General features: G+C 45.6%; 1 protein-coding gene across 1 annotated transcript in view; it reads left to right on the top strand.

Moving 5' to 3' along the window:
• The window catches only part of LOC138295433 (L-gulonolactone oxidase-like), a 605,777-nt gene that overhangs the window by 105,053 nt on the left and 473,062 nt on the right, over nucleotides 1–27,662 (top strand). The window contains exon 4 of the mRNA XM_069233730.1: nucleotides 21,904–21,998. Within this exon, the coding sequence (XP_069089831.1) occupies nucleotides 21,904–21,998 (95 nt within the window). The remainder of the gene's footprint in view (nucleotides 1–21,903; nucleotides 21,999–27,662) is intronic.

The raw sequence follows: 27,662 nt of genomic DNA, 5'->3' as shown, positions 1-27,662 counted from the left end.
AGCCGCCCTCTACAAAATGATGACATTGCCACGGCTCCTATTTGTCTTGCTGAATACTCCCTTTAGGATTCCACTGGTGTTTCAACAGCTAGATCAGGGAATCAGAGAATCAGACTGCTGCTGTGGGATGGTAGCTGCTCCCACGTCGCATTGCAAAAACTGAAACTGGTGGTGTACGAGAGAGGTCTGGCCATCCCTGATCCTTTGCACTACTACTGGGTGACACAGCTGGTAACCATTAATGACTAGGCTTTTGTGGATCAGGTGGACCCGGCGTTCCGGGTGGATAGAGATGGGATGGGTGGGGTGGGTTTTGAGTATTCCTTGTTGTAGGAGGCTGGACTGGCTTGTAGTGAGTACCAAGGGGTACTTGCACCTTGCACCAGGCCCAGTTATCCCTTATTAGTGTATAGGGTGTCTAGCAGCTTAGGCTGATAGATAATGGTAGCTTAGCAGAGCAGCTTAGGCTGAACTAGGAGACGTGTGAAGCTACTACAGTACCACTTAGTGTCATATGCACAATATCATAAGAAAACACAATACACAGTTATACTAAAAATAAAGGTACTTTATTTTTATGACAATATGCCAAAGTATCTTAGAGTGTACCCTCAGTGAGAGGATAGGAAATATACACAAGATATATATACACAATAGCAAAAATATGCAGTATAGTCTTAGAAAACAGTGCAAACAATGTATAGTTACAATAGGATGCAATGGGGAAACATAGGGATAGGGGCAACACAAACCATATACTCCAAAAGTGGAATGCGAACCACGAATGGACCCCAAACCTATGTGACCTTGTAGAGGGTCGCTGGGACTATTAGAAAATAGTGAGAGTTAGAAAAATAACCCTCCCCAAGACCCTGAAAAGTGAGTGCAAAGTGCACCAAAGTTCCCCTAAGGACAAAATAGTCGTGTTAGAGGGAGAATGCAAGGAAAACACAAATCAGCAATGCAACAACGATGGATTCCTGACTGAGGGTACCTGTGGAACAAGGGGACCAAGTCCAAAAGTCACAAGCAGCTCGGAGATGGGCAGATGCCCAAGAAATGCCAGCGGTTGGTGCAAAGAAGCTCTTACTAGGCTGAAGAACTGTGAATACTGCAGGAACGACAAGGGCTAGAGACTTCCCCTTTGGAGGATGGATCCCCCACGCCTTGGAGAGTCGTGCAGAAGTGATTTCCCGCCGGATGGACGCCAACAAGCCTTGCTACACGCAAATCGTGCGTTTGGCGTTTTTGGACGCTGCTGGGGCCCAGGAGGGACCAGGAGGTCGCAAATTGGACCTGCAGAGAGAAGGGACGTCGAGCAAGACAAAGAGCCCTCACTGAAGCAGGTAGCACCCGGAGAAGTGCAAGAAACAGGCACTACGAGGATGCGTGAAACGGTGCTCGCCGAAGTTGCACAAAGGAGTCCCACGTCGCCGGAGACCAACTTAGAAAGTCGTGCAATGCAGGTTAGAGTGCCGTGGACCCAGGCTTGGCTGTGCACGAAGGATTTCCGCCGGAAGTGCACAGGGGCTGGAGAAGCTAGCAAAGTGGCGGTTCCCAGCAATGCAGCCCAGCGAGGTGAGGCAAGGACCTACCTCCACCAAACTTGGGCTGAAGAGTCACTGGACTGTGGGGGTCACTTGGACGGTGTCGCTGGATTCGAGGGACCTCGCTCGTCGTGCTGAGAGGAGACCCAAGGGACCGGTAATGCAGCTTTTTGGTGCCTGCGGTTGCAGGGGGAAGATTCCGTCGACCCACGGGAGATTTCTTCGGAGATTCTGGTGCAGAGAGGAGGCAGACTACCCCCACAGCATGCACAAGCAGGAAAACAGTTGAGAAGGCGGCAGGATCAGCGTTACAGAGTTGCAGTAGTCGTCTTTGCTACTATGTTGCAGGTTTGCAGGCTTCCAGCGCGGTCAGCGGTCGATTCCTTATCAGAAGGTGAAGAGGGAGATGCAGAGGAACTCGGCTGAGCTCATGCATTCGTTATCTAAAGTTTCCCCAGAGACAGAGACCCTAAATAGCCAGAAAAGAGGGTTTGGCTACCTAGGAGAGAGGAAAGGCTACTAACACCTGAAGGAGCCTATCACAAGGAGTCTGTGACGTCACCTGGTGGCACTGGCCACTCAGAGCAGTCCAGTGTGCCAGCAGCACCTCTGTTTCCAAGATGGCAGAGGTCTGGAGCACACTGGAGGAGCTCTGGACACCTCCCAGGGGAGGTGCAGGTCAGGGGAGTGGTCACTCCCCTTTCCTTTGTCCAGTTTCGCGCCATAGCAGGGGCTAAGGGGTCCCTGAACCGGTGTAGACTGGCTTATGCAGAATTGGGCACATCTGTGCCCAACAAAGCATTTCCAGAGGCTGGGGGAGGCTACTCCTCCCCTGCCTTCACACCATTTTCCAAAGGGAGAGGGTGTCACACCCTCTCTCAGAGGAAGTTCTTTGTTCTGCCATCCTGGGCCAGGCCTGGCTGGACCCCAGGAGGGCAGCTGCCTGTCTGAGGGGTTGGCAGCAGCAGCAGCTGCAGAGAAACCCCAGGAAGGGCAGTCTGGCAGTACCAGGGTCTGTGCTACAGACCACTGGGATCATGGAATTGTACCAACAATGCCAGGATGGCATAGAGGGGGCAATTGCATGATCATAGACATGTTACATGGCCATATTCGGAGTTACCATGGTGAAGCTACATATAGGTAGTGACCTATATGTAGTGCACGCGTGTAATGGTGTCCCCGCACTCACAAAGTTCAGTGAATTGGCTCTGAACAATGTGGGGGCACCTTGGCTAGTGCCAGGGTGCCCTCACACTAAGTAACTTTGCACCTAACCTTTACCAGGTAAAGGTTAGACATATAGGTGACTTATAAGTTACTTAAGTGCAGTGTAAAATGGCTGTGAAATAACGTGGACGTTATTTCACTCAGGCTGCAGTGGCAGGCCTGTGTAAGAATTGTCAGAGCTCCCTATGGGTGGCAAAAGAAATGCTGCAGCCCATAGGGATCTCCTGGAACCCCAATACCCTGGGTACCTCAGTACCATATACTAGGGAATTATAAGGGTGTTCCAGTAAGCCAATGTAAATTGGTAAAAATGGTCACTAGCCTGTCAGTGACAATTTGGAAAGAAATGAGAGAGCATAACCACTGAGGTTCTGATTAGCAGAGCCTCAGTGAGACAGTTAGTCACTACACAGGTAACACATTCAGGCACACTTATGAGCACTGGGGCCCTGGGTTACCAGGGTCCCAGTGACACATACAACTAAAACAACATATATACAGTGAAAAATGGGGGTAACATGCCAGGCAAGATGGTACTTTCCTACACAACCCCCCCCCAAACGAAGGACAATAAGACTAGCCATTACCTGATGAGTCTTCATTGTCTAAGTGGAAATATCTGGAGAGTCCATCTGCATTGGAGTGGCTACTCCCAGGTCTATGTTCCACTGTATAGTCCATTCCCTGTAGGGATATGGACCACCTCAACAATTTAGGATTTTCACCTTTCATTTGTTTTAGCCAAAGTAGAGGTTTGTGGTCTGTCTGAACAATGAAGTGAGTGCCAAACAGGTATGGCCTCAACTTCTTCAGAGCCCAGACCACAGCAAAGGCCTCCCTCTCAATGGCAGACCAACGCTTTTCTCTAGGGGTCAACCTTCTACTAATAAAAGCAACAGGTTGATCCTGGCCCTCAGAATTAAGTTGTGATAGGACTGCCCCTACTCCTAATTCAGATGCATCAGTTTGGACATAGAATTTTTTAGAGTAACAAGGGCTTTTCAGGACAGGTGCAGAGCACATGGCCTGCTTCAGCTCCTCAAAAGCTTTCTGACAGTTTGCTGTCCATAATACCTTTTTAGGCATTTTCTTGGATGTGAGGTCATTAAGAGGGGCTGCAATGGAGCCATAGTTCTTAATGAACCTCCTGTAATACCCAGTGAGGCCTAGGAAGGCTCTCACCTGAGTCTGAGTGGTAGGGGGAACCCAATCAATAATAGTTTGGATTTTCCCCTGAAGTGGTGCAATCTGTTCCCCACCAACAAGGTGTCCCAGATAAACCACCTTACCCTGCCCTATCTGGCACTTTGAAGCCTTGATAGTGAGGCCTGCCTTTTGCAGGGCCTCCAAAACTTTCCATAGGTGGACCAGGTGATCATCCCAGCTGGAGCTAAATACAGCTATATCATCCAAATATGCTGCACTGAAAGCTTCCAGCCCTTGCAGGACTGTGTTCACCAACCTCTGAAAAGTGGCAGGTGCATTTTTTAAACCAAAAGGCATTACAGTAAACTGGTAATGTCCTCCAATGGTAGAAAATGCAGTCTTAGATTTAGCATCTTCTGACAATTTGATCTGCCAATACCCTGCAGTCAAATCAAAAGTGCTTAGATACTTGGCAGATGCCAGTGTATCTATTAGCTCATCTGCCCTGGGTATAGGGTGAGCATCAGTTTTGGTTACCAAGTTGAGACCTCTATAGTCTACACAAAACCTCATTTCCTTCTTTCCATCTTTAGAATTGGGTTTTGGTACCAGTACCACAGGAGAAGCCCATGGACTGTCAGAGTGCTCAACCACTCCTAGTTCCAACATCTTCTGAACTTCTTGCTTTATGCAGTCCCTGACATGGTCAGGCTGCCTATAGATCTTACTTTTGACAGGTAAACTGTCTCCAGTATCTATAGTGTGCTCACACCAAGAAGTGGTGCCTGGCACAATGGAGAAGAGTTCTGAAAATTGTCCTAGGAGATTTATGCAATTATCTTTCTGCTCAGCAGTAAGACAATCAGCCAAAACTACTCCTTCCACAAGAGCATCTTGTTCTGTGGAAGAGAAGAGATCAGGTAGAGGATCACTGTCTTCTTCCTGTCCCTCATCTGTTGCCATGAGCAGGGTGAGATCAGCCCTGTCATAGTAGGGTTTCAGGCGGTTGACATGGAGCACCCTAAGGGGACTCCTGGCAGTGCCTAAGTCAACCAAGTAGGTGACTTCACCCTTCTTTTCAACAATTGTGTGGGGTCCACTCCATTTATCTTGGAGTGCTCTTGGGGCCACAGGCTCCAAGACCCACACTTTCTGCCCTGGTTGGTACTGAACCAAAACAGCCTTCTGATCATGCCATTGCTTCTGGAGCTCTTGGCTGGCCTGAAGGTTTTTACTGGCCTTTTTCATGTACTCAGCCATCCTTGATCTGAGGCCAAGTACATAATCCACAATATCCTGCTTAGGAGCTTTTAAAGGTTGTTCCCAACCCTCCTTTACAAGTGTGAGTGGACCCCTAACAGGGTGTCCAAAAAGAAGTTCAAAGGGGCTGAAGCCCACTCCTTTCTGGGGTACCTCCCTGTAGGCAAAAAGGAGGCATGGTAGAAGGATATCCCATCTCCTGCGGAGTTTTTCAGGGAGTCCCATAATCATGCCTTTGAGAGTTTTATTACTCTCTCCACCAGTCCATTTGTTTGTGGATGATAGGGTGTTGTGAACTTGTAAGTTACACCACACTCCTTCCACATGGCCTTTAAGTATGCAGACATGAAATTGCTTCCTCTGTCTGATACTACCTCCTTTGGGAAGCCCACCCTGGAAAATATTCCCAGGAGGGCCTTTGCCACTGCAGGAGCTGTAGTGGTCCTTAAAGGAATAGCTTCAGGATATCTTGTGGCATGGTCCACTACCACCAAGATAAACCTATTGCCTGAAGCAGTAGGAGGGTCAAGGGGGCCAACTATGTCAACCCCTACCCTTTCAAAGGGAACCCCAACCACAGGCAGTGGGATAAGGGGTGCCTTTGGAGTGCCACCTGTCTTGCCACTGGCTTGACAGGTTTCACAGGACTTACAAAATTCTTTTGTGTCCTCAGACATCCTAGGCCAATGAAACAGTGGTACCAATCTGTCCCAAGTTTTCATTTGACCCAGGTGCCCAGCTAAGGGAATGTCATGTGCCAGTGTTAGGAGGAACTTTCTGTACTCCTGAGGAATCACTAATCTCCTGGCAGCTCCAGGTTTAGGATCCCTATGCTCAGTGTACAAGAGGTTGTCCTCCCAGTAAACTCTGTGTGAGTCACTGACATCCCCATTAGCCTGTTTGACAGCTTGCTGTCTGAGACCCTCTAATGTGGGACAGGTTTGCTGTGCCACACTCAGCTCCTCTCTGGCAGGCCCCCCTTCACCCAAAAGCTCAGCAGTGTCTGCTTCCAGCTCCTCTGGTGTAGGTTCTGCACAGGGAGGGAATTCTTCTTCCTCAGAAGTAGAATCCACTGTAGAGGGAGGGATAGTAGGAAGTGGTTTGCTTCTACTAGCCCTAGCTTTAGGGAGCACTTGGTCCATTGTTCCAGGATCCAAGCTTCCCTGTCCTTTTTGCTTTTTGGCCTGAGCCCTTGTCAAAGCAAAAATATGCCCTGGGATGCCCAGCATTGCTGCATGGGCCTCCAACTCCACATCTGACCAAGCTGATGTCTCCAAATCGTTCCCTAATAGACAGTCTACAGGTAAATCTGAAGCTACCACAACTTTCTTTGGACCAGATACCCCCCCCCAGTTGAGATTTACAACAGCCATGGGGTGGCTTTGTGTTATGTTGTGAGCATCGGTTACTTGGTACTGGTGTCCAAGTATGTGTTGTTCAGGGTGCACCAGTTTCTCAATCACCATTGTGACACTGGCACCTGTGTCCCTGTAGGCCTGGACCTCAACACCATTTATTAGGGTTAGTTGCTTGTACTTCTCCAAGTTATGGGGGCAAGCAACCAAAGTGGCTAAGTCAATAGCCCCTTCAGAGACTAAAGTAGCCTCTGTGGTCTCCCTAATTAGACCAACCCCAACTAAATTACCAAAAGTGAGCCCAGCTACTCCCTTGGATTGGCTATTAGTAGGTTTGCTCCCACCACCACTGCTATTAGTAGGGACACTAGGTGTAGCAGTAGGGGTTGTAGTGGTAGGAGCTGTGGTGCCTTTCTTTGGACAACTGGGATCTGTTGTCCAATGGCCTTTTATTTTACATAAATAGCACCATGGTTTCTTTTCCTTGTTCTGATTAAAGGAGGATTTGGGCCCACCACCCCCACCAGAGTGTTTTTGTGGGCCTGATGAAGACTCATTTTTAGATTTGTCCCCACCCTTGTCAGAAGACTTACCATCCTTCTTTTTGTTGCCATCTTTGTCACCCCCTGTATGAACTTTTCTGTTCACTCTTGTTCTGACCCATTTGTCTGCCTTCTTTCCCAATTCTTGGGGAGAGGTCAGATCAGAGTCCACCAAGTACTGGTGCAACAAATCAGACACACAATTATTAAGAATATGCTCTCTCAGGATCAAGTTATACAGGCTGTCATAATCAGTAACTTTACTGCCATGTAACCACCCCTCCAAGGCCTTCACTGCCTGGTCAATGAAATCAACCCAGTCTTGTGAAGACTCCTTTTTGGTATCTCTGAACTTTATCCTGTACTGTTCAGTGGTTAAGCCATAACCATCCAGGAGTGCATTCTTAAGAACTTGGAAATTATTAGCATCATTTTCTTTTACAGTAAGGAGCCTATCCCTACCTTTTCCAGTGAATGATAGCCATAGGATAGCAGCCCACTGCTTTTGAGGGACATCCTGTACAGCACAGGCCCTCTCAAGTGCAGCAAACCACTTGTTAATGTCATCCCCCTCCTTATAAGGGGGAACTATCTTGTGCAGATTCCTGGAATCATGCTCTTTTGCAGGATGACTATGGGGAATACTGCTGCTGCCACCATGGGTATCTAAACCCATCTTCTGTCTTTCCCTCTCTATTTCTAAAGACTGTCTATCCAAATCCAGCTGTTGCTTCTTGAGCTTCAGTCTGGTTTGCTCCACTCTCAATCTATTGAGCTCCCTTTCTAACAATCTGTCATCAGGGTGGGTGGGAGGGACATTTCTAGATACAGAGGTATGATGGGAATGAACAGAAGGAGACCTGTCCCTTACCAAGGGCACCCTAACAGCTTGGCTACCAGCATAATGTGAGAGCACATCATCAGTATGATGTGATTCAACCTCTGTACCAACTATGCTAGACTGTCTAGTAATGGGCAGGCTGAGAAGTTTCTTTCCTGAACCTTTTCCTGGGGGAGTCCCTGGATCAGATTGAGAACCATTAGCTACTTTTTCTACAGATTGGGCACTTATGGCCTTATCCTGTACTCTAAGCATATTAATTAACAGTTCTAAGGAAGGATTCTTCCCTACACTCAAACCTCTCTCTATGCAGAGACTCCTTGCTCCTTTCCAGCTAAGGTGATCATATGCAAGTTTGGACAGTTCAACTTTTTGGCCTGTGCCAGACATTTTTTAGAGAGAGTTAAAGTGATAGACAAAGAGAAAAAAGTTTTCAGAACTTTTTGGAAAGACAGAAAAAACTTTTTAAACTTTTAAGAACTTTTTGAAAGTTTAGAAGTACTTTTCAGCACTTAGAAAAGAGTGAAAAGAGGAAATGCAAAACTTTTTGGCTATGTGTATATACACTGACCTTGTTTTGTATATTTTTCTCTTATGAAAAGTACAATGACAAGAGTGGTAAGTAGTCTCAAAGCACTTATCCCACCGCTGCACAACCAATGTAGGAGGCTGGACTGGCTTGTAGTGAGTACCAAGGGGTACTTGCACCTTGCACCAGGCCCAGTTATCCCTTATTAGTGTATAGGGTGTCTAGCAGCTTAGGCTGATAGATAATGGTAGCTTAGCAGAGCAGCTTAGGCTGAACTAGGAGACGTGTGAAGCTACTACAGTACCACTTAGTGTCATATGCACAATATCATAAGAAAACACAATACACAGTTATACTAAAAATAAAGGTACTTTATTTTTATGACAATATGCCAAAGTATCTTAGAGTGTACCCTCAGTGAGAGGATAGGAAATATACACAAGATATATATACACAATAGCAAAAATATGCAGTATAGTCTTAGAAAACAGTGCAAACAATGTATAGTTACAATAGGATGCAATGGGGAAACATAGGGATAGGGGCAACACAAACCATATACTCCAAAAGTGGAATGCGAACCACGAATGGACCCCAAACCTATGTGACCTTGTAGAGGGTCGCTGGGACTATTAGAAAATAGTGAGAGTTAGAAAAATAACCCTCCCCAAGACCCTGAAAAGTGAGTGCAAAGTGCACCAAAGTTCCCCTAAGGACAAAATAGTCGTGTTAGAGGGAGAATGCAAGGAAAACACAAATCAGCAATGCAACAACGATGGATTCCTGACTGAGGGTACCTGTGGAACAAGGGGACCAAGTCCAAAAGTCACAAGCAGCTCGGAGATGGGCAGATGCCCAAGAAATGCCAGCGGTTGGTGCAAAGAAGCTCTTACTAGGCTGAAGAACTGTGAATACTGCAGGAACGACAAGGGCTAGAGACTTCCCCTTTGGAGGATGGATCCCCCACGCCTTGGAGAGTCGTGCAGAAGTGTTTTCCTGCTGGATGGACGCCAACAAGCCTTGCTACACGCAAATCGTGCGTTTGGCGTTTTTGGAGGCTGCTGGGGCCCAGGAGGGACCAGGAGGTTGCAAATTGGACCTGCAGAGAGAGGGGACGTCGAGCAAGACAAAGAGCCCTGACTGAAGCAGGTAGCATCCGGAGAAGTGCCAGAAACAGGCACTACAAGGATGCGTGAAACGGTGCTCGCCGAAGTTGCACAAAGGAGTCCCACGTCGCCGGAGACCAACTTAGAAAGTCGTGCAATGCACGTTGGAGTGCCGTGGACCCAGGCTTGGCTGTGCACAAATGATTTCCACCGGAAGTGCACAGGGGCCGGAGAAGCTTGCAAAGTCGCGGTTCCCAGCAATGCAGCCCAGCGAGGTGAGGCAAGGACTTACCTCCACCAAACTTGGGCTGAAGAGTCACTGGACTGTGGGGGTCACTTGGACGGTGTCGCTGGATTCGAGGGACCTCGCTCGTCGTGCTGAGAGGAGACCCAAGGGACCGGTAATGCAGCTTTTTGGTGCCTGCGGTTGCAGGGGGAAGATTCCGTCGACCCACGGGAGATTTCTTCGGAGCTTCTGGTGCAGAGAGGAGGCAGACTACCCCCACAGCATGCACAAGCAGGAAAACAGTCGAGAAGGCGGCAGGATCAGCGTTACAGAGTTGCAGTAGTCGTCTTTGCTACTATGTTGCAGGTTTGCAGGCTTCCAGCGCGGTCAGCGGTCGATTCCTTATCAGAAGGTGAAGAGGGAGATGCAGAGGAACTCGGCTGAGCTCATGCATTCGTTATCTAAAGTTTCCCCAGAGACAGAGACCCTAAATAGCCAGAAAAGAGGGTTTGGCTACCTAGGAGAGAGGAAAGGCTACTAACACCTGAAGGAGCCTATCACAAGGAGTCTCTGACGTCTCCTGGTGGCACTGGCCACTCAGAGCAGTCCAGTGTGCCAGCAGCACCTCTGTTTCCAAGATGGCAGAGGTCTGGAGCACACTGGAGGAGCTCTGGACACCTCCCAGGGGAGGTGCAGGTCAGGGGAGTGGTCACTCCCCTTTCCTTTGTCCAGTTTCGCGCCAGAGCAGGGGCTAAGGGGTCCCTGAACCGGTGTAGACTGGCTTATGCAGAATTGGGCACATCTGTGCCCAACAAAGCATTTCCAGAGGCTGGGGGAGGCTACTCCTCCCCTGCCTTCACACCATTTTCCAAAGGGAGAGGGTGTCACACCCTCTCTCAGAGGAAGTTCTTTGTTCTGCCATCCTGGGCCAGGCCTGGCTGGACCCCAGGAGGGCAGCTGCCTGTCTGAGGGGTTGGCAGCAGCAGCAGCTGCAGAGAAACCCCAGGAAGGGCAGTCTGGCAGTACCAGGGTCTGTGCTACAGACCACTGGGATCATGGAATTGTACCAACAATGCCAGGATGGCATAGAGGGGGCAATTCCATGATCATAGACATGTTACATGGCCATATTCGGAGTTACCATGGTGAAGCTACATATAGGTAGTGACCTATATGTAGTGCACGCGTGTAATGGTGTCCCCGCACTCACAAAGTTCAGTGAATTGGCTCTGAACAATGTGGGGGCACCTTGGCTAGTGCCAGGGTGCCCTCACACTAAGTAACTTTGCACCTAACCTTTACCAGGTAAAGGTTAGACATATAGGTGACTTATAAGTTACTTAAGTGCAGTGTAAAATGGCTGTGAAATAACGTGGACGTTATTTCACTCAGGCTGCAGTGGCAGGCCTGTGTAAGAATTGTCAGAGCTCCCTATGGGTGGCAAAAGAAATGCTGCAGCCCATAGGGATCTCCTGGAACCCCAATACCCTGGGTACCTCAGTACCATATACTAGGGAATTATAAGGGTGTTCCAGTAAGCCAATGTAAATTGGTAAAAATGGTCACTAGCCTGTCAGTGACAATTTGGAAAGAAATGAGAGAGCATAACCACTGAGGTTCTGATTAGCAGAGCCTCAGTGAGACAGTTAGTCACTACACAGGTAACACATTCAGGCACACTTATGAGCACTGGGGCCCTGGGTTACCAGGGTCCCAGTGACACATACAACTAAAACAACATATATACAGTGAAAAATGGGGGTAACATGCCAGGCAAGATGGTACTTTCCTACACTTGTACACCCCCGTGAGTTTGCAAACATTGCCGGCACACACGAGAACAGTGGTAAGAGCATGGAAAGAAGCCACACGTTTTCTGGGTTGTGGATGCACTCTGATCGCCCAAACCCCATTGTGGTGCAGTGATTTATTTGGAGACCTCAGGGCCATGGGAGGGTTTAGGTGATGGCCCTTACGGGAAATAGATCATCTTGACGATGTCTGGAGGGGACAGGCACTGGTGACGTCCGAGGACCTCCAGCAAGAATATGCTATGGCGGGCACGGAATGGTATAGGTACCTACAGCTGCGCCATGCACTGTGCCGATATGTCCCAGAGGGCGAGAAGCTCCCAGAATCTGCCCCCCTAGAGGACCACCTTCTGTCAGAACTGTTGGAGGTAATGGCTTCTCTGTGATATATAGGAAATTGATTAATAACTCCCCGGACCCAACGATATACCTGTGCTACATGGGAGGCAGACGTAGGAGCGTTTTATGGCGAAGATTGGGTGGAGGCACGGCAGAGTCCTAGGGTGGTTGTGATTAGGGCTGGGTTCAGGTTGATACAGTGGTGAATTCTACACAGGGTGTACTACTCCAGGTTAGTGATGTGCAAGATGGGAAGGGCACAGACCTTGCAGTGTTTGAGGCGGTGTTGGCAGGAAGGCACCTTCTAACATATACTGTGGACATGCCCAGCGATACAGGCTTATTGGAAGAGGGTTTTGGGGGCGCCGGCATGGGTGCTTGGGAGGGCTGTCTCCCTGGATCCCAAGTTGTTTCGACTTAATATAGTAGGGGAGGAGCCCTGGCCAAAACATCAGGGATTATGGTTAGCCATGCCGGCAATAGTGGCGCGTGCTTGGGGTGCAGAGTCACCACCCAGTGTACAGGAATGGCAGTTAGATCAAGACTATTGCCAGGGTGTGGAAAAAATAATCTACCAGAGTAGGGGATGTCTGAGAAAGTGAGAGAAAATTTGGGGAGACTGGACACCTACAGGAATGAGGAGTGATTACCTGGGCGGGTGCCCATGGGTTGATGGGGGGGGAGCTAGGGGTCTGATCTTTGAGAATAATTCACCGGGGTGATTTCAGAGTATAATGCTATACCTCAGAGGACTTTACATCTGCTGTAATTTGTCTATGAGTTGTAGATGTATGTGTATTCTGTATTGTCGTTTGATGCATTGTGCAATAGCTGTTTTTGTTGCTTAATAAAAAGATTTACAAAAAAAACCATGAGGTATCATTTATTAAACATTCCCAAAAATGTCATACCTGAAGAAATAGTTAAAACAAGTTGTTCCTGAACTATTAATGCACCAGATATTAGATTTCAGGTAGATTAAAAGTAAGAAAGTGATTTGGCTGTCGTTATCCCCACTGTGTTTGCTTAATCAAGATCCAACTTTATTGGCAGCTTCGCAGTCAAGTGAGCTGGTATCCATCCAAATGCAGTGAAAGACAGTGGACATCAGCGGGGATGCACCTTCACCTATGTGGATGTAGTTGGTCGGCTCCAAGGAACATGCCCTGTCCGAATTGTTACCTATGTTGAGCCAGCAAGATGGGTCTAAAAAGGGCAGCAATGATTTGCTAATTTCCACCTGGAGGAGAAAGACAAAGGGCCACATGTACAAAGATCCGTTTTTGTGAGTCGCAAAACTGGATGTACAACAGTGTCAATGACACTGTCTGCGATTCGCAATGGGGTCGCAAATGACCTACCTCATGAATTATCATGAGGTAGGTCGCAATTGGCGACCCCATTGGGAATGGCAGCACTCACAGGGATGGTGGCCTGCTGGTGTCAGCAGACCACCATGTCTGTGACTGCTTTTAAATAAAGCAGTATAGATATTTTTTTTAATGCAGCCCGTTTTCCTTAACCCCTTGCAGCCAAGGATGTAACGGTTACGTCCTTGGCTGCGACACTGAGTCGCCAAGGATGTAACCGTTACGTCCTTGGACTGGCTCATGGGGGAGCGCTAACGCTCCCCCCATGAGCCTCGCCTCGGTGCCCCCAGTGCCGGGACGGAAGGGGAATCGCTTCCCTTTCCACCCCCGCCCCTCCTGACCCCACAGTGGCATCAGGGGCAGAAACCACTAGACACCAGGGAATTTAAAAGAAAATAATATTGAATGAGGGGAGCGGCCCCTTGGACAAGGGCCGCTCCCCAGGGGGGGCAAAATATTTTAGGCGTTTTCTACCCCCCCTAGGGGCAGATCGGCCTATTATAATTAGTCCGATCTGCCCCCAGGGACGCAGAAACCCCTAGACACCAGGGATATATATATCTTTTTGTTTACTTAATTGTTTTATATGTGGGAAGCGACCCATTAGGCAAGGGTCGCTCCCCTGGGGGTGGGGGGGAATTGTATTTAGGCCGTTTCTGCCCACTTTGGGGGCAGAAACTACTTAGGCACCAGGGATTGGTGTGTGTGTATGTTTTGTTTGGAGTGGCAGCCCCTTGGGCAAGGGTCGCTCCCCATGGGGGCACATTACTGTTGGCCGTATCTGCCCCCCTTTGGGACAAATCAGCCTATTTTTGGAAGGCCCATCTGCCCCAAAGGGGGGCAGAATGCCCACCAGAGACCAGGGAAGTTTTGTTTTTTTCAAAATAAGAGGGTGGGGCCCATACCCCAACCCCAAACAAATTGTGCCAAAGTTGATCTGCCCACCAGTGGGGAGATGGGGCAATTACTGCCGATCCACACCCCGGTGTGGCAGAATGCCAGGGAATTAAAAAAAAATTGTGTGGTGGTAGCTACCAACCAGTATGGGCATGGTTATGCACCCACCCCAACTGAAGGGTGTAACAGTCTTTCCCCCGCACACTAAAACATTTTATCCCACGGCAAGCAAGAGGACATTTGATTATTTTGGGTTTTGGTTTTACATTTGGGCCATGAGAGTTTGGCTAACTCTCAAAATTGTCCCACTTGGAATGGTGAGAGATGCACTTTTTGGACTTTGGGACGCTGCCATGTAGAAAAATCCATAAGACCTAGACACATCTGAAAACTAAACATCTGGGTGAGTCCGGGGTGGTGTGCTTCACGTGCACCCTGCACCATTTCTTACCCACAATGCCCTGCAAACCTCCAACTTTGCTGGAAATCACACATTTTTCCCACATTTTTATGATGGAACCTTCCAGAATCTGATGGAATCCACAAAATTCCCACCACCATTGTCTCATCTATATCAATAAAAATTCTGCCCCACTTGTCAGCCTAAAAATTTTTTTTTTTCAAACTGCCCTTTTGGACCCGCTTTGGTCCCCCCTCAATTTCAACATGTTTTTGGCTCTTCTCTGTCACAAGCCCTTGGCCCACCTACACAAGTGAGGTATCATTTTTACTGGGAGACTGAGGGCAATGTTGGGTGATAGGAAATTTGTCCCGGTGAGGTGATCTCACACAGAAATGTGGGAAAAGTTTGATTTTTCAGCTAAATTTGAGGTTTGCTGGGGATTCTGGGTAAGAAAACACTGTGGGATCCACGCAAGTCACACCTCCCTGGACTCCCTCGGGTGTTTAGTTTTCAGATATGTCTGGGTTTGGTAGGTTTCCCTGTATGACTGCTGAGCCCAGGACCAAAAACGCAGGTGCCCCCGCAAAAACAGGTAGTTTTGCATTTGATAATTTTGATGTGTCCAGATAGTGTTTTGGGGCATTTCCTTTCACGGGTACTAGTCACTACCAACACAAGTGAGGTACCATTTTTATCGGGAGACTTGGGGGAACGCTGGGTGTAAGGAAATTTGTTGCTCCTCTCACATTCGAGAACTTTCTGTCCCCGAAATGTGAGGAAAAAGTGTTTTTTTAGTCCACATTTTGAGGTTTGCAAAGGATTCTGGGTAACAGAACCTGGTGAGAGCCCCACAAGTCACCCCATCTTGGGTTCCCCTAGGTGTCTAGTTTTCAGAAATGCACAGGTTTGGTATGTTTCCTTAGGTGCCAGCTGAGCTCGAGGCCAAAATCTACAGCTAGGCACTTTCCAAAAAACTGTTCTGTTTTCTTTGGGAAAATGTGATGTGTCCACGTTGTGTTTTGGGGCATTTCCTGTCGCCGGCGCTAGGCCTAACCACACAGGTGAGGTACCATTTTTATTGGGAGACTTGGGGAACGCTGGGTGGAAAGAAATTTGTGGCTCCTCTCAGATTCCAAATATTTCTGTCACCAAAATGTGAGGAAAAAGTGTTTTTTGGCCAAATTGTGAGGTTTGCAAAGGATTCTGGGTAACAGAACCTGGCAAGAGCCTCACAAGTCACCCCATCCTAGATTCCCCTATGTGTCTAGTTTTAAAAAATGCACAGGTTTGGTAGGTTTCCCTGGGTGCCGGCTGTGCTAGAGGCCAAAATCTACAGCTAGGGACTTTGCAAAAAACAGGTCAGATTTCAATGTAAAAATGTGATGTGTCCATGTTGCGTTTTCTGTCGCGAGAATTAGGCCTACCCATGCAAGTGAGGTACCCTTTGTGTCAGGAGACTTGAGGGAATACAGAATAGCAAAACAAATGTTATTGCCTCTTGTCTTTCTCTACATTTTTTCCTTCCAAATGTAAGACAGTGTGTAAAAAAGATGTCTATTTGAGAAAGGCCCTGAAATTCACATGCTATTATGGGCACCCCGGAATTCAGAGATGTGCAAATAACCACTGCTTCTCAACACCTTATCTTGTGTCCATTTTGGAAATACAAAGTTTTTCTTGATACCTATTTTTCACTCTTTATATTTCAGCAAATGAATTGCTGTATAAGCGGTATAGAATGAAAACCCATTGCAAGGTGCAGCTCATTTATTGGGTCTGGGTACCTAGGGTTCTTGATGAACCTACAAGCTCTATATATCCGTGCAACCAAAAGAGTCCAGCAGACGTAACAGTATATTGCTTTAAAAAATCTGACATCACAGGAAAAAGTTACAGAGTAAAATGTGGAGAAAAATGGCTGTTTCTTTCACCTCAATTGCAATATTTTTTTATTTCAGCTGTTATTTTCTGTAGGAAATCCTTGTGGGATCTACACAAGGTACCCCTTGCTCAATCAGAATTTTATCTACTTTTCAGAAACGTTTAGCTTTCTGGGATCCAGCATTGGTTTCACACCCATTTCTGTCACTAACTGGAAGGAGGCTGAAAGCACAAAAAATTGTAAAAATGGGGCATGTTCCAGTAAAATGCCAAAATTGTGTTGAAAAATGGCGTTTTATGATTCAAATCTGCCTGTTCCTGAAAGCTGGGAAGATGGTTATTTTAGCACTGCAAACTCTTTGTTTATGCCATTTTCAGGGAAAAAAACACAGGCTTTCTTCTGCAGCCCTTTTTCCCATTTAAAAAAAAAAAAAACAAATGTTCACTGTATTTTGGCTAATTTCTTGGTCTCCTTCAGGGGAACCCACAAAGTCTGGGTACCTCTGGAATCCCTAGGATGTTGGACAAAAAGGACGCAAATTTGGCATCGGTAGCATATGTGTGCAAAAAGTTATTATGGCCTAAGCGCAACCTGTCCCAAACAGCCAAAAAAAGCCTTGGCACCTGAGGGGGAAAAGGCCTGGCAGCGAAGGGGTTTAAGGAAAATGGAATGCATTTTGAAAACAAAAATGAAAAGTTTTTGTTTCTTTTTTTCAGAGCAGGCAGTGGTCCGTGGGACCACTGCCTGCTCTGAAAAAACGTTTCTCCATCCATTCCCAAAGGGGAAGGGGTCCCACTGGGACCCCTTCCCCTTTGTGAATGGGAACTGCTATTGTTTTGCACCTGCATTTGCGGTCACAAAACAATCATACATACCATTTAGATTCGGTATTAGGAAGGGACGCCCTTGACACTCCCCTTCCTAATAAAGAATCGCAAAACCCAAACTGTGATTCAGTAACAAGTTACCGAATCGCAGTTTGGGCTTTGCACATCCCAAAAAGCATTTCTCTAGTTGCAAAGTGGCCGATTCCGTGAATCGTCACCTTTGCGTCTAGAAAAATGCTTTGTACATCTGGCCCTTAGCGTGGGACGCTGAGCTTTTCTCAATAATGTGGATTACAAAACATTGTCAAATATTTGGGCAAAACAGCCATGAGCTCCGTGGAATGTTCTTGCTTCCTGTGGAGGAGGTACCAACAGGGGCAAAAAAGCAGACAAATAAAGTTAAGAAAGAAGTGCGCATTAACATTGACATATTTTGTATATACTTTGCCCCTATTTATACTTTTTTAGCACCGCATTTGTGTCATTTTTTTACGCAAAAGCAGCACAAACTTGCAAAATACAATTGTATTTTGTAAGTTTGTGCTGTTTTTTGCGTCAAAAATTGGCGCAAACGTGCCGCTAAAAAATTATAAATATGGGCCTTGGACCTTAAATGGTTCAGTCACCTGGAAATAGTAGCCGGGAGACAGGATGTAATTTGGCAGGACTGGGGTCATGTGCCACTGATCATTCCTGAAGATGGAAGTTTACATTGCAGGGACAACTGGCTGGGACAGTAAGTAACCTCCTCAGAGCAGGGTTTGTTTTTTCCCCGAGAAAATTACTATTGATCAATTTTGTTTCAGAAATGGAGAATGGAGCATATGTGGTTCCTCTGCTTCAACAGTGGGGTATACCCATGAAATTTGAAGCTAAAGGTGGCTGTAAGGCTGGTAACGGGGACACGAGGTCCCGTGAGGACCGTCAAGCATGACATTTGTCGAGTGTAACCTAAGGTGAAAGGGGCTGTAAAAATGTATTAGACCACTCTTTATTACTTTGCTACTTTGTAAGGTGGCAAGCTCAAGATTTTTGCTTTAAAAAAAGTGATCTTTTTTTTTTATACCCGAGTGTTGGGTCACGATCGTGTCCGCACATACAGAAGGAAGAATTGCTTGTTTGGCTAGTTCTCAATAAATTGTGCTGGCCACTATCCCCACAATAACTCAATGACAGTCCATGTTAGTGTATGAGTTGCAGATAACACTGTATGGCAAACTCAGTTTCCAATCTGTGTTGAAAAACATGTATGGCCACTACACAGAAGTCACTTAAAAACTAGCACACAACCCGTTCTTCATCTGTGTGCACTGTACAGTGTTCATGACACAGTTCCTTGTGTCCCTCTTCCTGTACAATGTCTTCCCCAATGAGTATCCACGTACTGGACCAGGCTAGCACCGGTAGAGACTGCCCTCTGGTAGACCTGTCAGCCTCATGGGGGTCTTCTCCCAAACTTTTTGCTTTCACTCCTCCTGTTTTGTTGAATTTGTTTTTATTGGCCTTTTGACTCTGCACTTTAACACTGCTAACCAGTGCTTGTGATATCTTCTCTAAACTTGGTAAAATTGTCTTACACCCAGTTGGTCCATAGTAAATTAGCACTACCTCTTCAAGGGCCTGTAAATGTAATGCTACTAGTGGGCCTGCAGAGCTTATTGTACCCTTGAAAAAACATGGCTTAGGCCTGCCATTGCAGACTGTGTGTGCAGTTTAAACTCCCATTTCGACCTGGCAAAATAAACTTTTTGCAAGGCCTAAACCCTCCTTTTTAATACCTAGAAGTCACCCATAAGGTAGGCCTTAAACAGTTTATGAGACAGGGTACATTGTATTAAGTTGGAAATGTACTTTTAAGTTTTACATGTCCTGGTAGTAAAAAAGCCTCAAATTTTCACTATTGCAACTTCGACCTCTCCCATAGGATAACATTGGGTAACTTATTGTGTTTAATAAGTGATAACCTTTGAATGGGAGCAAGTATTTAAAACCGTCTTTGATAGTAAATCGGGTTTTAAGTCACACGTCTGAAAGTGCCAATTTTAGAGGGTTGGCATTTTTTGTCCTAACCATTTGGTGCCTGAAGCCTGTCCCTGAGTCACATGACTAGGTGTAGTCGGCAGCTGGCCTTTGTGTATTCCTCCCAGATGGTACCACAATAGAATGTCTGGGTGCTGGCAAGATGGGCCATCTCAGGCATGATTGGGGAGGGGCAGTCATCTACCATACTTGTACTTCAAAAGCAACGGCTCAGCTCACACACAAATTACTTCACAGTAGCATGTTGTGCCCCCAGAAAGACTGGGTCTAGGGCAGGGAGACAGAAAATTCCCGATATGTCTATAAGGGGAAGATCTATGAGCTTCTCCTACTTCGAAGTGGCACCATGTATAAAAAGGGTACCCACAAGCCCACTTTTTAGTACACTCTTGGACCTGTGAATACTACAAAAGAAAGACACTTTGCTGCGGTGCTGCTTGGTGCCTACTCTTCTTGCTGAGAGGAAGAGCTGAACCTCCACCCTTCATCCCAGTCTGAAGTGACTCCAAGGGTCAGCCGACTGACTACCTGTTCTGATCTACAGGGACACAACAAGCTCTGGTGCCCTCTCTGCAACTGCCCAGCTGACCTGCAACAACTGAACCTGCCTGGACCTGCAACTAGACCTGACTGAGCCCTGCTGACGTCTGTTGAGGTGAGTTCCTGATTCTCGAGGTGCATCCCAGGCCCTGGACCCATGGTGTGGCATCAGTTGAGCTTCTTCTTAAAAGAAGAAATCCTGATGTTTTGGGCTGTTTGCGACCATGAACAGGCCTGTTTGTGCGAAGATCTTGCCACTCACCCCGACCTTGAGCCTGAAGTTCCGGTGAATTCAACTCTTTGAAGATCGCATTATAACATAGATAGCTCACGGTGACTGCTAAAATGAATCTCCAGCAACTACTGTCTGTGCGGCGAACAGGATCTTGGCGCTACAGTGGAGACCAGCTGTGAATCCCAGCCTACTCTTTGCACTACAGCGAAGACTCCCTGTTCCTTGAGGCCTCCCCCATCACAAGCAAAACCTTTCATACTGGACTTAGAAGGTAACTTTTTCATCTGAACTACTCTAGTCTCTGTATCTGGTCCATGCTCCACTGTGGTCAGTTTGAACTTGTGACTTCCACCCAGTCTCGCACGGCCAGCTAACTAGGAGTGTCACTTTGTGCTTTTAGACAATATAATTACCTTAAATCTTTAAAATTGCGTATGTACAGTTCTACTGATTGGATTTGTGTGATTTTGGTGTCAAATAATTTATCACATTTTACTCTATTTTCTAAATAGGTATGGGATTTTTCTTGTGTCGTGTTTTCACTTTATTTTCCGTTTGTGTGCTGCATAAATACTTTACACATTTCCTCTAAATTAAGGCTCACTGCTTTTGTGCCAAGCTACCAGAGGCTTAAGCACAGGTTAGTTTAGTGACTCTTTGTGGTTCACCCTGACAAGTATTGTGGCTGATGCTTGAGTAGGGTTTCACCCTCTCAACCACCAACCCAATTTTTCACACCCTCTGATGAGAGTTACCTTCACACTCCGAAACTAGGTTGGTTTACCCAGATTTAAGAGTTAAAGGGTAGTAACTAATAATGTCATCACACCCTGGCGACACCACTGGTTGTGGTGCAAAAGTCTTCAAGTGAATAAAGTTCTCTTCTTAGGAGCAGGTGGTAATACCCACATAGTGAAGGCAATGTGGTTACCTTTATGAAGGCCTATGCAAATCCTCTCATTGTGTGTTGAGTATATTAGGGGTACTACATGTAAGGTACAAACCACTTGTCGTCATTCAGGGGAAGATGAGTAATGCATTTCTTGCTTAAATCCCCCTACATGAAAGTGCAGTCCCTGGAACCATTGTTTTAGCTGGCGCGCCCCCAGAACCCAACATCTGCCACTTACAGAGGCCATAAGTTATCTTAAACACAGTGATTTAACCCATTTGGTAAAACTTGTCAAGGGGCCATCCAGTTAATTATGTCTCAGTCTTCCTCGCGACTTCTGCAGGTGTCATCATATACCGTCATCAAAGAGCTGCCTGCAAACTGCATAAAATTGGGTAGAACGTTATGTTTTTCCCCAGGTCTTTGGTTCTCTATTCCTAATGTTGCTAAAAAGAGATTGTTTGGGAACTCTTGTTGGTAAAGCCAGACTTCATCAGCAATTTAAAACAAATGAAATGTATGTGAGAGAGGGGCTATGGAGAGATGAGGGGCTCTTTTGCCCGGTGGTAGTGGGGAAAACTGAGGAGGAGGTCACTGGGGCAGGGGGTGCCAAATGACTGTCGCACTGGGCGCCACCAGCGCTATAGCTGGCCCTGCCGGGTGCTGATATCAATTATATGCAGGTGACTTTGAGCAACAGTGCCCCAGTCATGTCTACAACATCAGTGTAAAATGTCTCTAAAAGAAATGCTGCTTTGCCTGTATTAAATCAGTAGCAAACTTTCTGCAGGCTGTAAGTCGTTGCGCCTTACTTGAAACAGTGGTGATGTGATGGCTCCAGTGATGTTATCGACGTTGTTAATCCGCCATATTGATTCCTTGTAGGTGGATAAAAAGGTGAAGCAGGTGACGGTGGAAGCCGGCATTTTACTTTCTGATCTGAACGAAGAGCTGACAAAGCATGGTCTTGCCCTCTCCAAGTGAGTATTGCACCCCCTCTGATCCACACTGGGTTGGTTCCTTCTCAGGCAGGTGAAACTTCATCTTATGAATGCTAAGAAGGGTTCTCATGAGTCACACATTTACAATGTTTTGCATTCTAAATATCGTTTGTGCTTTAAAGTAACGTATGTGCTCATTAATGTAACTTTGATCTGTGATTTAGGCCCATATGTATCAAGCAATTTTGCATTTGCAAACGGTGCGAATCTCAAAATTCGGCCCTTTGTGAATGCAACAATGCCTTTCCAAATGTATGAGAGGCATTCGCTGTGCAATTTTAAGGAATCGCAAAAATAGCGATTCCTTAAAATTGCGACCCCATTTAGAGAATCTCAAATTGTGATTATCTAAATAGGAAATCGCAAATAAGGAATTCCTATTTGCGATTTCCAAAGCACATGTATCAAGCATTTCCTAAATGCGAATTAGGCATTTAGGAAATGCAATTACCACCAAATCCAATTTGGTGGTAAGCATGTGCAATTTTAAAAAATGTATTATAAATGCATTTTAAAAAATGACATGTAGCGCACACATGCCCGTCGGCATGTGTGTGCCTTACATGTCCGCAAATATTTTTTTGGGCTGCACCAGAGGGGGCCTTAGGCCCCCAGCACCCTGGGGTTTGCATTACCTAATTTGCGAATTCCCAGCAGGCCCATGTGGATGAATGGAGTCCCATTCTCTAATTGCGATTCGGTAAGACGATCGCGAATTTTAAGAAATCGCTATTACCGAATAGCAAATTTCATACATTTCATTTTGCATTTCTTAAATTTGCTATTTAAGAAATGCAAACTGGGAGCTTGATACATCTGGTCCATAGTGTCCAATTGCCTATGCAGAGTAAGTCGCTTGTGGGCAGATCAATGCTTGTAACTGATTAGCCAGACACAAGTTTACCTGAGAGAACCTTTTCTTCTGCAGACACAGAAAAGGACCAAGCTAAGGTAGTGGCTTGTCATAAATTGCATGATAATTAGGCCAGAGTGAAAGATTATCATCAGCAAAATTCACTAATTTCATGGTAATGAATTTTGAAATATTTCACGAGTTTCCCAGGCGTGAAATTTCGCAAGACTACGAGGATGATTAGGGCACAACAGGAGTGCATCTAAAAAACAAAAGCTGGTAGCCGTGTCGCGACATGTTTGATATGTGTTCGGAATCAGTATGCGCACATTAGAAGGGTTTTGTTCCTCTGCATTATCCATTTGAAGAATCTATAATGTTAGTGTGAGGTAACCATGGGAAACTCTTTCACGAGTCAATTTCCACCTAATCCAGTCTCCTGATTGCATCTTACTTTACTTTACATTGAAAGGTATACCCTTGCACTTACTTTTCACCTAAGACCCCTGCAAGTTAATTTTCCAAAGGTTTATGTGATTTCTAAGAAGTTATCTGAGGAAGAAAATGCGATTTCACACACCCTCAAGATAATGCTTTGATGTTTTATTTATCATCACAGCTACTACTCACTTCAGAGATCAGTAAACCTCTTCAAGGAGTATCTCATTCACATAGCAACATGTTGCGAAATTAGGAGTAATTAAACTCTTATGTTGAAAAATTTGCAAAAAGAAGAGGAAATGATGACATCAATAGTGCAGTTTTGTAATTTAGGTTAAACGTTCCCTGAATAAAAGCTTTGCTGAAAGAAACCTTCTTGAACTCCTTCTGGTTCATGTTATGTTCGAGGGGTTCATTCCTCGCATATTTCTCTAGGCGCAAGTGTGAGTTGAACCCGGAAAAACATAAAAACTGCAGTCAGAATACAAAAAAACTTGAACTGGTTCTTAAGGCAGGGGCCTTGCATGTTTTGCATTTCGAAAGGTCACCATTGAGTGTGGAAGTCCCACAAAGTATGGAGATTTTTTATTTATGTATAGAAGATTTGAATTGATTTGTTTTTGTATAGGGTGTCTTGGCGCTGGTAAAGGCTTATTAGAAGAGCAGCTTAAAGCAGTTTTTACGAATTTACACGTGCCCTTCTCCCACATTTCATTGAGGGCCAGGTAGAGCTTTAAGAATGGCAGGTATTGTTAAGTGGCTAACCATGAAACGTTCTGAGACATGTATGTGTCATCCCATGTGTTTTATAACTCGTTGTTGCATAGATAAATTATATATGATGTCAGCTTTACCTAATTTTGAAGAGTTGTCTAATGTAATATTTCCAGGAGTAACTGTACATATCTGCACCTCTTCAAATCAGTAAGTGGAGCCTCTTATGACAGAATCTCTGAATTTAAATTTATTAATAGTAACTTTGCACAAGTTTGTGGAACTAAGATAAGGCCAATGTTTAAAGTGCATTAGTCTTTAAAAAATGATTTAAAATAGTTCATTGTAAAATATACATGTAAATTATTTATATTATTTTTGTCTTTAATGCGGAACTAATAACATAAACAGATACAGCACAATAACTCAGCAAATTAAACATGTATTAAATAATTACACAGTTTACATATGTTAATTTAATTTATAAATAATACTTTTTAAACACTAATTTAAAAAAGCCCACACTCACTAACATTTTTATTTTTATTTATTATGTAGGAAATTTTGTTACAATTATGCATTACGTAACAGATTATTTATCTTTTTTATATAAAGGTTTGCTTATTTTTTATTACATTTTTTGCTAACTGTAAAAAAGGAAATACATTATTTAATTTAGTTATGCAAATCTTGTTAACACATATATATATTTATATGTATATATATATAAATGTTAAAAGATAATATATAATATATATATATTTCTCAGAAAAAACTAAAGGTGGAAGGGGCGATGGGGATTTGTTGAAAAATGGGGAATACTTACTCCTAAATGGCAGATTAAGGAAATTTAAGAAAGGGTATATGGAAGGACATGCTACTGCAAACACACACCCACAAAAGAATTAGCCCATTGCTACTTAAAGGCCAGGCCCTGTGGCCAACACCCCACTGTGCCTTCGGCTCTGCGCAGCACGGGGTTGGATAAATGTAAGGGGTTGGCCAGGCCCTGCAGCCAAAGGCCGTGAGCAGTTGGTGGTTGGATTTACTTATCATAATGCAATAATACTATCCATTAAAAAAGACCTAGAAATTCACTCGAAAAGTCAAAGGTTAAGGTAGTGTTATAGTGATTTCATCAATTATGTCATTTGAAATGTCATCAGTGATATAATAAATTATGTCATAGAACACGTCACGAGTAAAGTAATATGTGTGCTACTAAGCAGTGCAGGGTGGGGGCGCAAGTTATAGTTATCGCTGCTAAATATACCTGGTGAATTTCTGTGTTTTTTCAGTTCAAAACATTAATGTTATCACTGACATATTCACCTTAATATAATGCTACTTTAACCGTTGTTTATTTTTATTTTAATAAATATATATATGTGTGTGTGTGTGTATTATTATATATACATATATATGTATGTAAATATATGTATGTAAATATATATATATATATATATATATATATATATATATATATATATATATATATATATATATATATATAATACCAGCACACACAGGAGTAACTCTCTTTGATGCATACTCCTGTGGCTGCTGGTACTCCCCTTACGACACGCCATGCCCTGTTTGGGTGCCAGTTTGGAGCTACTGGTTTAGTATATATATATATATATATATATATATATATATATATATATAAAACCTAGTGAACCTAGTGGTGATCGCCACTAGGTAGTTATAGGTAGGATTACGTTTCTATACAAAAAGTGTTTTTTTACTTGCCTATATCTTTGGCACCTCTTGACGAATCTTCACAAAACGTTCCAAAAGGAATTGCCAGTTCCATCAGCTGCTGCCTGAAAAGTTTCAGGGTGATCCGTACCGGGGGGGAGGAAGGGGCCAAGAAAAAAGGGGGGGTCCCAAAACACATTTTCCCCATTCATTTTTCCATAGCAATTTGTAACAGCGATAGCGCAAAAACTACTGGACAAAATTACACCAAGTTTAGCAGGAAGGTAGGTTCTGGACCAGAAAGAATGCTTTTCTTTGTTTTGGTGTAATTCTGTTCAGTAGTTTTTGAGAACTTAAGGGGAAAACAAATTTGGATATCTAGGGGCGCAAAGGATTTGCGACCCCTAATGATCTCGTGCTGAGATCTGATTGGCTGTTAACACTTCAACAACCGAAGCTGTTGAAGTGTTGTCAGCTATTTTGGGACTCAGCTGAAGCTGAGTCCCCCAAAAAAGTAAAAAACAAACAAAAAGGGCCAGGGTACGAACACGCTGACCCCCTTAGCTCAGGTGCTCGGGTCCAAAAGGCACACCCCTCTCAGGGCTAAAAAGCATTTTTTGTTGATTTTATGAGCGGTGACACGGTGGATCCATGAATCCAGTTGTAAAATAAAATTTAAAAAACTATGTGCGGGCTCCCGCGCTTCATTTGTCTAATCCCCCGAGGGCTTTTTAAAAAAAAAAAGCAGTGGGGGGGCTCCTGTCCCCTTCCCGCTGCCCCGGGGGGCCGCCACCTCCCCAGAACTTTATTGCAATATGTGGGAGGGGGCCACCTGGCCCCCTCCCACTGCCCCGGATACCACCACCTCCCGGGGCTAAATTGTAATTAAAGTGGGGGGGGGGCCTGTGGACCCCCACTTACCCAGGGAGGCCCTGTGTCCCCACCCCTGCTGCCCCGGGTGCCACCACCTCCCCAGGGTGATCTTGTAATAAATGTGGGGGATCAGGGCCCCTCGCTGCCCTGGGGACCACCACCTTCCCGGGGTGATCTTGTAATCATAGCGGGAGACCCATGGCCCGCCCCCTGCCAGGGGGACCACTACCCCCCGGGGCAAAAGTGTAGTTGGAGCAGGGGCCGCGTGGACCCCCGCACCCCAGGGACCACCACCCCCTGGGGCAAATGCTTTAAAAAATAAAGGGGGGCCCTAATAGACCCCCATGACCCGGGGACCATCACTCCCTGGGGGTAAGATCTAGTTGAAGGGGGGGTGACGCGGCCCCCCTCGAGGTGCCTCTGATGGCCCTGTGGACTACCACCCCTCCAGGGCCGGCTCCTGCTATGTCCCGGGGTGCCCACCCCCGGGACATAGATGTTTGTTGTGGCTTGGCTGCAGCGCTGCAGCCAAGTCACAGCAAACACTTTGGCTTTTGACAGCTGGACCTTTAGAGCAGCTCCCACTGTTAAAATCCAAAATTTCATCTCTGTCCTCCTCACACGTTCAGGGGATTAGGATGAAATGCTTCAGCAAGCAGGGGGCTGCTGTCAAAGCAGCTCTGTGCTTGCTGAAGCATAAGCACTGCAGGAGAAGCCTTAAGGCTTCCCCTGCAGTGTCAGGTAGTCCGTAAGGGCATTGTTTAAAAAAAAAAAAAAGGTAGGGACCGTGGGGGGAGCCCTTGAGGGCCTCCATCACTGTCCCACATAGCCCATAAAGGGCTTTATTATAAAATTACATTATTTTTTTTTAAATGAAAAAAAAAAGTAGGGGCCGTGGGAGAGCCCTTAGGGGCTCCACCTGTGGTCCCTTTTTTATGTTTTTTTTTTAACTACCAAGCCCACAAAGGGCTAAAAAAAAAAAAAAATTAGAAAATCCCCATAGTTCAGTGTGAAGGTCGAAGGTCAGTGATGTCATATGAGATGCCATCAGTGATGTCATC

This window comes from Pleurodeles waltl, chromosome 5 (genome assembly GCF_031143425.1).
Source record: "Pleurodeles waltl isolate 20211129_DDA chromosome 5, aPleWal1.hap1.20221129, whole genome shotgun sequence".
Taxonomy (NCBI): Eukaryota; Metazoa; Chordata; class Amphibia; order Caudata; family Salamandridae; genus Pleurodeles; species Pleurodeles waltl.
Note: the sequence above shows the minus strand (reverse complement) of the source record. Positions and strands in the feature narration are given on the sequence as shown.